At 42.9% G+C, this 11,465-nt stretch overlaps 2 protein-coding genes across 2 annotated transcripts; both read left to right on the top strand.

The window, feature by feature from the left end:
- Positions 1-3,378: 3,378 nt before the first annotated feature.
- LOC311120107 (protein Wnt-8a-like) lies at positions 3,379-7,762 on the top strand (the record flags this gene model as incomplete). Its single annotated transcript, XM_084194722.1, has 7 exons — positions 3,379-3,399; positions 5,398-5,531; positions 5,671-5,704; positions 5,967-6,102; positions 6,322-6,447; positions 6,691-6,833; positions 7,187-7,762. The coding sequence occupies 7 exons, from the start codon at positions 3,379-3,381 to the stop codon at positions 7,760-7,762; spliced, it is 1,170 nt and encodes a 389-aa protein (XP_084050848.1).
- Positions 7,763-8,717: 955 nt separating this feature from the next.
- On the top strand, positions 8,718-11,033 carry LOC311120104 (protein Wnt-8a-like; the record flags this gene model as incomplete). The annotated part of the gene is made up of 6 exons (XM_084194719.1): positions 8,718-8,788; positions 8,895-8,928; positions 9,247-9,385; positions 9,909-10,034; positions 10,143-10,285; positions 10,476-11,033. 6 exons carry the CDS (start codon positions 8,718-8,720, stop codon positions 11,031-11,033), a joined length of 1,071 nt encoding a protein of 356 aa, XP_084050845.1.
- Positions 11,034-11,465: the final 432 nt, after the last annotated feature.

Raw genomic sequence — 11,465 nt, forward strand, 5'->3', positions numbered from 1 at the left:
CCCAGCCTTTACCCCCTTACCCCCTAGCCTCTACCCCTTTACTCCCATAGCCTTTACCCCCTTACCCCATAGCCTTTACCCCCTTGCTCCCTAGTCCTTATTTCCTAGCTTATACCCATCCAAACCACTCAGAACTACGAAAGGTACTAGGGTAGGGGCTAAGGGCTAGGGGCCCTTGTTGTTGAACACCAAACCAAGTCAGGGATCCAGGCTAAGAGAGGTCGAGGAGAGGAAGGTGGGGGGATTATGGAGATGTTTTCATATTTCACTTTTTACTTTTCTTTATGAATTAAAGACAAAGGGGTGTAATACAAAACAACAGATTTGGGTCTGACTTTCTCTTACGATGAATGATGTTTGAGAATAATATAGTAGTCTCAAAGGGGGTATGGACAGTCCCTACTTAGAATATGTAGTACATTAGACAAATACAGAACATATGTACAAAATTAGGCTACCAATACAATAAATGAAATTATGAAATAATACATGATTCTTGAGTGGATAGAATTAACATGGCAATAGTGGGGTTTTGCAGACAGTTTTGCCCAGTAGAGGAAGACAGAAGTTAAATCGGCATATTCACACCTACAGTTCAGACATGTCATGAATCATAATTAATACAATTACAAGCCTGATATCCCTGTAGTATTGAAAACCAGGTCAAAAACTCGGTCTGACAATTAGAGATATATTTATTGCCCATATTCTTCTTTGCAAACACACACCCATAAGGTAGGCTGGTACCATTTATACTCCTGAGTGGCGCAGTGGTCTAAGGCACTGCATAGCTGTGCCACTAGAGATCCTGGTTCGAATCCAGGCTCTGTCGTAGCCGGCCACGACCGGGAGACCCATGGGGCGGCGCACAATTGGCCCAGCGTCGTCCAGATTAGGGGAGGGAATGGCCGGCAGGGATGTAGCTCAGTTGGTAGAGCATGGCGTTTGCAACGCCAGGGTTGTGGGTTCGATTCCCACAGGGGGCCAGTATGAAAAATAACAAAATAATGTATGCACTCACTAACTGTAAGTCGCTCTGGATAAGAGCGTCTGCTAAATGACTAAAATGAAAAATGAAATGAATAACGTAGATCTTTTTGTATTGTTTTAATGCTTGTTAAATCGCAGGGCCGGTTCCAGGTATATGCGACATAAGCGGTCGCTTAGGGCCCCCGGCTGCTAGGTGTCCCCTGACCAATTATTACTAAAGAAATTTAGGAACTTAGTCGGGGTCTCAACTTACTATTGAGCGTTAGAATAGTAGAATACACCAGGTGCAATTTCAAAATGTGGTTGTGCATAGGGCTGGGCCGTATACCGTATTTTACGATATACCGGTATTGATGCACGGACCCGTTTGGGTTTTTACTTTACCTTCTGTAACGGTATTTGAATCTTTGGTTTGTTAAACGTGATACGCCGTGTGTAACGCACATTTGTATAGTTTACTTCGCTACTTGAGTCATCTCTCTCCGCTCTCTCCTTGCCACTTTCCACACAGACCTAGCCCCACCCCCCGTATTTGTTGTTGCTTGACCACAAGACACTTATGTTCGGTCTGCGTGGTCAATGCAGCGCATGCAACAATGTTGATGACAATGATGCTGTTTTCGCTTCTTAATATAAATCCACAAGTGTTCTATAATTACACTATTAGTTTGTGTTTCTTACATCTGCAAACAGCCAGTTTGTCTTTTCTTAGCAAGTTGGGCCTAAATCTTGTTAGCCGCTAATGCTAATCGCTAGTTAGCTAGCTAGCTAATAAACATACAGAGTCAGAGCAAGCGTAATTAGCTATACAGCCTGATAATACCAGTGACAGTGTCTTCTAAATCAAAGAGGAATACGCAAAGCATGAATATGTTAGCTACATGAAGTAGCTAAGAGAAAACATTAAATGTAGCCAAAGATTATAGGGTCCCCTAGGAAACACTTTAGTTCCTACCCTGTCACAATAACTCCTCCCTGGCATTTTTATTCGTTGTCATGTCAAACAACACTGTATTCAAAGTGACCACTATTACAGTATATTCTAACTATAGAATTAGAATAATCATTCTATTTCCAACAGTTCACCCAAGTGTTTTTCTCTAAATCACAAGTCAGATCGCAATTGCAACATTTGGTTAAATATACAAATGATTTTAAATTAGTGCAGGAAATGCAGACATTTATGAAAATGCTGAAAATTATTATCTACTCATAAAGCAAATGTATAACTTTTATTAATCAAAAACATAAAATACTGTAAAATACTGTCATACCGTCCATTTTTCCCCCCATGCCGTGACATGATATTTTGGCCATATCACACAGCCTTAGTTGTGCATCATTAGTTGTTCTCTTGTTATGTCTGTCACTGATAGTCACTCAATTAGCCATGTCAGCTAACAATTGGTAGATTGGTAGTTAGCTGGCTAGACTATCTAACCTTGTAATAATCATGACCTAATACTGACCATGCCCAGGGGCCTTGAACTCCAGGGGGCCCCCATTTATTTTGTTAGTCATTCTCACTCAGATCATATAAGCATGGCATAAGTCATTAAGAAATGTGTAGACTTGCAGGAAATTAGCTTTAAAGAAGGGGGCCACTAAAATGTTTTGCCAAGGAGGTGGCAAACGATTAAGTGCACTACGTTTAACCAAAGCCCTATGGCTATGGTTACTAGTGTTGGGCCAGTAACCAAAAGGTTGCTGGTTTGATTCCCTGAGCTGACTAAGTGAATAACCCTTGAGCAAGGCACTTAAACCTAATTGTTCCAGTATGTCTGTTAAGATGTAGGTGTGCCCTCCCCCCACCACCAAATCTCGCTTAGGGCACCCAAAAGGCTAGAGCCACCTCTGGCTAATGTGTAATAGTTTGTGAGGCAGGCTCTCTTTTGAACTACCTGGGTCGCTGGCGTCGCCAGTCCTGCCACGTCTAGCCTCTCACCTCCTGCTCCCTTTATCAGTTTTATGACTCCGCTTATCACACCCTGCACCATAAATATAGCCTAGCCTAGGCAACTTGAGGTGAATAACAGCTGCGTAAATCGCCAATCACCACACCATGGACGCGCCTAATGAGTCTGAAACGTCAGTTAGAACAATTTAATTAAAACGCGTTTTACATGTTTATCTTAATCTGTGATGCGGGTCGATGTCCAGTGCTTTGAACCAGTCCGTTGGATAATACACATCACTCAATCAACGTGTACTGACTGTAGTGTAGGTAGTGTATTGTATATTAGCCCCAGAAAATCCCCAATGTCCCACTACTATTATTTTATATTCCTGTTTGTATGCAATCAATGTAAAGCCTGTCTGTCTGTGTGAGCCATCCGCACTGACCCTGATCATTAGCGACAGCTGAGTGAGTCCTGAGAGGAAGACAACATGGAATACCTGTGCGAAAAGGTGAGCACATTACTGGGCTATATTAGCCTACTTATTTGATATCATTTTAAGTTATCAACATGCGATGCCCCTTTTGAGTTGTAGTGATGATTTATCAACTTGTAATGAATTTAAATAATAGCCTATCGACTCATTCACGATCAATATTGATTGATTTATTTCGCAATGAGCTTCTGTTTGTGTTTTGATTAAGTTTCGATGTTTATATAGGCTTGTAGCATCAATGTAAAATAACGCCCAGATTGATGGACTATTGTTTTACAGGTTGTTATGAACCCATAAAGCCAGTAGCGGCAAAGCCTATTTGTAGGTGTCTACAGACAGAAATGGGTTGAGATCAGCCATCAAAGATAATCGTTTAATCGCCTTTTATTTTTCTCGGCTAGGTGTGGGAAATGTAGCTTTCAGCTACAGTGGAACGGCCAAGTGGCCGATATCTAATTAGTCCGGATTATCGTCACCTGCGCGCGCCTATATTGTCCTACAAGGACTTTGCTATTGTCTGACCGTGGAGTGAGAAGTTGTTTTAGGGGATTTTGAGTGACTTATAGAGGATTTAACATGCCCCAGTGATCTGATTGAAATGGAAACTATAGGCTAGGCCAATGGTAATCAATAGTGATCACAGGTTAGGCTAATCTTTCTCATATCAAATCCGATATGAATGTGAATTAGGCCTAATAGAAACTGGCAGATGATGACCGGTGATTTGAAATAAGACAAAACTGCATCAAATCATGTCAGTGAATATCAAGTTTACCCATCATTCAGACACTCATGGCAAATTTGTTAACATATATTTAATTTAGAGGATTGAAATGAATGTTTTTTTTGTTTCAACAGTAGGCCTAGGCTATTTAAAATATAGAGTATTGTCAAAAATATTGCATTTCTTACAAATGGCCTACATTGTCTCTCTCATTTCGTTTTACATCCCCATCCTCTCCTTAAATTCCAGACTATTTTCACACCGACTTCGTTCCCATGGAATCGGCTATTATCTTATTATCGCGGCGGTGCCAATGTCGCCGATGTGTGAGGCTTTATTTACATGACTCTTAGCGAACGGTGCTGAATGAATTTATGACTTTGTAGTCACCCAGTCCCTCCCGAGACCGCAGTGTTATTTCCCCAAGAACAGAGCTCCTACCAGGTCAGACAGACAGACAGGGCGGGAGACTCCCTAGGGGATGAAGTCAGTATAGGGGACACACACATATTCAGTCTGATTATAAATACTATATGTATTATTGCTAAATAAATATATTATGTCATATTATGACATCTAATAAGTTGGTATAGAGAAAAGGCCTACCCTGAAGAGCCAAGTGTATGCATGTGGGGACAATATACTCTGTGTAGGCCGATTGTAGTGTATTTTGAATGGAAATATAGGCTATGTTCCTACACAATATATCCGTGTATATCCAGGTAAAAGACAGCGACTAAAATGCACACATTTAAATGTTGCGCCAACAACCATATAGTGTTGTTTGGGATGTGTATCCATGCAAGGGCCCATTTCACATCCAGAAATGGCTGCACGTTTAGGCTACACAACCTCGTTGAATGTGTATTGTAGGCCTATAGATCCGAACCCAATATAGTTAATACTAATCATGCTACTACTACTACTACCACTAATAATAATAATCAACTCTGCAATTTAGCACTTGATACACTTATTCGTGGGAAAAGTCTATAAAGAGTTACCCCTGGGAAATGGAATGAATGGATGGATGGATGGATGGGGGCTGTTAAAACTGTGTCTGTGCTGAAGCTTTGAAGTGCAGTTATGCACCGACGTGTTTCCTATGTCTCTATATAACACGGCATTCAATGACATGGTTGGCGCATTTTCACAGTGAAACGTTACCAACAGAACAAATCTGTCAATCAAACACAACGACACTATAAATGTCTTTACGGTCCAGTCACAGAGCTCAGTTGCATCTAGCCTACTCTTTCTCTCTCTCTTTCTCTGACCGCCCGCCTCAGTATTTCCGCTTGGGATACTCCACGGAGGCCGTTGTTTTGGACGCAGAAGACTCATTAGCTGCCATGGGACCGTGCCAACTGCTGACATCACTGGTCCTGTCCATGTGTTGTCATGTTCTGTACGCTACCGCATGGTAGGCTTTTTACCTGTTGTCGTTGGCATTTCATCAGTTATGCCACGACCAGTTATATAGGCAATGGGGTGGGAAAAATCGGTTTACACGATGGCACTATTACCATGTCTTGACTGTGTTTGGTTTCTGTTTTCCATAGGTCGGTGAATAACTTCCTGATGACTGGACCAAAGGTAACGGATCTTTATTTACTTATTGGGCTCGTGTACTTAGACTGCTTGGTTAAAATAGCCCTTACGGATTCAGGTACAAAAGGAATATCACGTTGCAAATGTTTTCGCTGCAACTTAACGGGAAATGTGTTTTCTAATAAAAACAAAAGAATAGCTCAAACAAGGAGGCCAAGCTGGAAAACACATTAAATGTTTGGTCCAATACTTATAACGAACGAGAACCTGTGATTTACACTGTCTCTTTATCCGTGTGCCCCTCCAGGCCTATCTGACGTATGCCAGTAGCGTGCAGGTGGGCGCGCAGAGCGGGATTCAGGAATGCAAACACCAGTTCGCGTGGGACAGGTGGAACTGCCCGGAGAGCGCGCTCCAACTGTCAACTCATGGACTGCGCAGTGGTGAGAATAGATTTATACTTACCAGGCAGCGCTCTATAGGCTGCCTAATCCCTCGAAATAAAAACTTTCCAATGGCAAATAGACTAGGCTTGTAGTGAGTCGGTCTAAGGAAATTACACATAGCAATTTACAAGAGTCTGATATTTACCAATGTCATCACACTGACCGTGTGTTAACTTTAACCATAACATTGACAACCATGATCTCTTTAAATTCCAGCCACAAGAGAGACGTCTTTCGTCCACGCCATCAGTGCTGCAGGGGTGATGTACACTCTCACCAAGAACTGTAGTATGGGGGATTTTGATAACTGTGGATGTGATGACTCCAATATTGGACAGATAGGTGAGTTTATATACCATTACCATCTGACTTTATAACATTGAGTGTAGCAACCTATTTGAATTATGTGACCATGTATTATATTCTCAAATAACAGAATTGCACACATTTACACCATTACGCACAGAACCAAAAATGGGCAGAATTACACATAGAAGACATCACTGAAATTCCACAGAAGTAAGGGCAGTAATACTTGGACATGGACATACTTACATAGACTAACCCTGCCGTATCTCTCTCCAGGTGGTAGGGGTTGGATCTGGGGGGGCTGCAGTGATAACGTGAAATTTGGGGAGAAGATGTCCAAACAGTTTGTGGACGCGCTGGAGAACGGCCACGACTCACGCGCAGCTGTGAACCTGCACAACAATGAAGCTGGTAGACTGGTGAGTGACAGATCTCATACAGGCTATACTGCCGGTGGTGATCTCATACAGGCTATACTGCCGGTGGTGATCTCATACAGGCTATACTGCCGGTGGTGATCTCATACAGGCTATACTGCCGGTGGTAGGCCTATATGGGTTTACTGTTTGTTTAAATTATGTTATTTCCTTGGAATGTTTTGTACATTTGCGGGCAGATGTCATCTGTTTGGACTGGATAACTATTTTGGTTATCATTTGGATTCGTTGTTGTGGAGTTTTCGTTATTTTCAGCCTATCAGATCGAACATAAATTTACAAATGAACTGGTGTGAGGTATTATTGAATACATAACTGACTAAAGCTCTCTCTAGGCGATCAAGGCGACCATGAAGCGAGCCTGTAAGTGCCACGGCGTCTCTGGGAGCTGCTCCGTCCAGACCTGTTGGATGCAGTTGTCTGACTTCAGAGACATCGGCAACTACCTCAAAGTCAAACACGACCAGGCGCAAAAACTGGAGATGGACAAGAGGCGGATGAGGTCCGGGAACAGCGCCGACAACAGGGGCGCCATCGCGGACGCTTTCAGCAGCATCGCCCGGACAGAGCTCATTTACCTGGAGGAATCTCCAGACTACTGTACCAAGAACAAGAGCCTGGGGCTCCAGGGCACCGAGGGGAGGGAGTGTCTGCAGGGGGAAAATAACCTCTCCCAGTGGGAGAGGAGGAGTTGCCGCCGGCTGTGCCATGAGTGCGGCCTGAGGGTGGAGGAGAGGCGGATTGAGATAGTCAGCAGCTGTAACTGTAAATTCCACTGGTGCTGCACGGTCAAGTGCGAGCGGTGCACGCAGGTCGTGACCAAATACTACTGCGCGCGCAGGGACAGGGGGCGCAGGCCTCAGAAGGGCACGAGGAAAAGTGGGAGAAGGCACCGCGTGCAGCGCAGTTGATTTGCGCCTGCACAGACTGTGGCTATCTATGCATGAGGATAATTATGAAGGGGACAGTTTATTTTCATATTCGTTATTTAAACATGTTTTATTAGTTAATTTAATCCATATTCATCTGTCTGGGATTGTATGAATTGTATGATGTTACCCAAATATTTGACACGTGATTTCTCCTGTAACTTGTTCATGATCAACATGTATTCTCATCCATTCCACATCGGGTGACAGACTATTTCCACTTTTGTCCCTTATTTAAAATGCACTTTATAGGCTCTAACATTTTGACAATCCAATAGATTTATGATATGTTCTAAAAAAAAATTTAAAAAATCATTCCTGTGATAAATGTGTATTTATCATCACAATGTTATTTTGTTCATGCTAGTTTAAGTTTACTTGTCACTTTGGGGGTGTATGCAGATAAATATAGTTGTCTAAATGGGTTAGAGGCCTGTGTGTAAATTCGGTTTGTCCATTTTTTATATAAATTATGAAATTGTTTTAAGTGTCATTATCACGTTATGTTTTATTTTTGTACTGGGAATTGCAAATTAAATATTTGAATCTTATTTCGAGTCCTGTTCTGAATGTACATCCTGTGCCGACGAAGTTTGTTGCTTTTAATGTTCTGATTCGGCAGTCTGTTTTTGTTTATTGGTGGTGTTGAGGGCGAGGTCTCCACGGGAGGCCAGGATCATCTCATTAATCTGGCCGCTGGTGTCATCGCCTGAGGGAAGAAAATAAACTGTCTTGTCCTGACACCCTTTGAAGTTCTCAATAGGCGTTTCCTCCAGTCTTATGTGGCCATTGTCCAATCAGCATCCTCGGAACACCGAGACAAAGGACAAGGTACCCATTTGTTTCTGATTCCTTCTCTTAAATTAAAGGCGAAAGCTGCGTGTCCTCATCACATGCCCAGATCTCTCCCTTAGGGTTGGAGGTAAAAACACTCACAATGGTCTTCTGTTCGTTCCTTTGTCTCCTGGTACTTTTCCTTCTCCACAACACTCTTATTGGACATGCCTGGTAAGACCCCACTTCTAACACATTTGATTTATAACGTCTTTAGTTTTCATTTAGCTAGTGTCTCGGTTTTAAAAGGTTGTTTCAGGCTATATTTTCTCTCTTTTAGGGCCGTGAACAATTTTCTTATGACTGGACCCAAGGTAAGATTTTTATTCGAATTGTTTGCTTTATAAGTAACCTTAGGGAAAACAAGTGTTCCAAACTATTATGCAAAGATTCCCAAAAGGTACTCCTGGCATCATGAGTGCACAAAACATTTGTCTATTTCAATAGGATCGTTTCAGTACTGCGTAATGATGGACGAATGCATAACCTGCTTTAATAGCATTTTTCATCACAACTCAATGCGTATTCAATAGTAGAAAGGTATTCATCTCATCCAAATGTCACTTGGATTATTCTTTTTTAGTTTTGAGGATATTCAATTGTGGATTTAACATGCTCTCTCTTATCTCCAGGCCTATCTGACGTATGCCAGTAGCGTGCAAGTGGGCGCTCAGAGCGGGATCCAGGAATGTAAACACCAGTTTGCGTGGGACAGGTGGAACTGCCCGGAGAGCGCGCTCCAACTGTCTACTCACAAAGGCCTTCGCTGCGGTAGAATGTCTCAGAATACATAGCCTACTGTAGCATTTACGTCTGAGAATGCAAGTCTCTGTTGCCTATGTTACAAACAGAGCTTTGATACCCAATGAGTAAAATCTAATGCATAGAATGTAATATGTATGCGAGTTGTGAAGCCCTTACGCCGTGATTACATCTACAGTGTTTATGCGTTTTGGTTCACCAGAAGTACATTCATTTCCAACGGAACGCTGCGGTTGCCTTGCAGCACTGCGTTGCAGAGGCAGTTGCAGTGCGTTCTGTGTGGTGCATACATTGGATAAATCGAACGTATGCGTTGATGGCTTGACAGAAATGGTAGCAGAAGGTAAATGTTGAACTTCTGTTGCACACATATCCAGATTATGCAGCGAACCATTTTACACAATGACGCTGTAGGTGTGTTCGAGGCTATGGCTACACCATGCATACAATTAATTTATATTTACCTGACATTGTGTAAAAGTGAAATATTTGAGTACATATTTATATGTTCGATGTCTATCTATTCCTGTAGCCACGAGTGAGACCTCTTTTGTGCACGCGATCAGCGCAGCTGGTGTGATGTACACACTGACCCGCAACTGTAGCCTCGGGGACCTGGACAACTGCGGCTGTGATGGCTCGAGAAACGGTCAAATCGGTAACACACACAACAATGAGAGAGTAGACCTGAATAAGAAAGTGATAATATTCTTGCATCCTGCTATGTGTGCCCATACTCATGTTTTTGCTTGTCTCCTGTCCCCAGGGGGGCGTGGGTGGTTGTGGGGTGGCTGCAGCGATAACTTGGACTTTGGGGAAAGGATGTCAAAACAGTACGTGGACGCGCTTGAGACGGGCCAGGACTCACGGGCGGCTGTCAACCTTCATAACAACGAGGCGGGTAGACTGGTGAGTTATTTCGTTCCAGACTCCTGCATGGAGAGCTATGGCATTACGCATGGGTTGACCATGGTATTACCCATTAGTTAATCTTATTATTACACATGAATTGGCCATGTTATGACGCATTGGTTGTGTGCTTTCATTCAATCACACTTTTTAGTTATTACCCACTATAACCCCTGTGTCTGTTGAGCAGGCGGTGAAGGCCACCATGAAGCGCATCTGCAGGTGCCACGGTATGTCTGAAAGTTGCTCCGTTCAGACCTGCTGGATGCAGTTGTCTGACTTCAGAGACATCGGCAACTACCTCAAAATCAAACACGACCAGGCGCAGAAACTGGAGATGGACAAGAGGCGGATGAGGTCCGGGAACAGCGCCGACAACAGGGGCGCCATTGCGGACGCGTTCAGCAGCATCGCCCGGACGGAGCTCATTTACCTGGAGGAATCTCCGGACTACTGCGGTCAGAACGTCAGCCTGGGCCTTCACGGTACTGAGGGCAGGGAGTGCCTGCAGCACAGCGAGGGCTTGAACCAGTGGCAGAAGAGGAGCTGCCGCAGACTGTGCCATGAGTGCGGCCTGAGGGTGGAGGAGAGGAGGACTGAGATAGTCAGCAGCTGTAACTGTAAGTTCCAATGGTGCTGCACGGTCAAGTGTGAGAACTGCTCTCAAGTGATGGTCAAACACGTGTGTGCCAGAAGAGAGGGAGGCCACGGACACAACTACAGAAGGAGATACCGAGGACCTAAATGATTGAAAAGAGACAGGGCTATAGCGTTATTCTATGCAAACTATTATGATGGCAAATGTAAAATCATGAGCATATGTGTGTCAGCTTATTTAGAATCTATCTTTATTCACAAAGACTGTCCTCCACTCCACGTGATTATGTGAAACGTTGTTCTGCACTTTCCCACCTCACCTGACCACGTTTGTCTTATTGTAGGCCTATATGGATGTAAATTATATATTTATGTATGTGAGTCATTGGATATATTTAATAAACAAATATAAAATATACTTGGTTGTTTTTGCTTCTCAATAATTATTTATGGAACTACATACAAATCTTCTGATGAATAAACAGTTAAGAAACATTTATTTTTGCTCAATGACTGCATTTTTATCCTTCTGCATAACAAATTATATAACATGAAAATAACATGAAATTCACTTAGTAAAATA

This window comes from Coregonus lavaretus, assembly GCF_964263955.1.
Source record: "Coregonus lavaretus genome assembly, contig: HAP1_SCAFFOLD_3791, whole genome shotgun sequence".
Taxonomy (NCBI): domain Eukaryota; kingdom Metazoa; phylum Chordata; class Actinopteri; order Salmoniformes; family Salmonidae; genus Coregonus; species Coregonus lavaretus.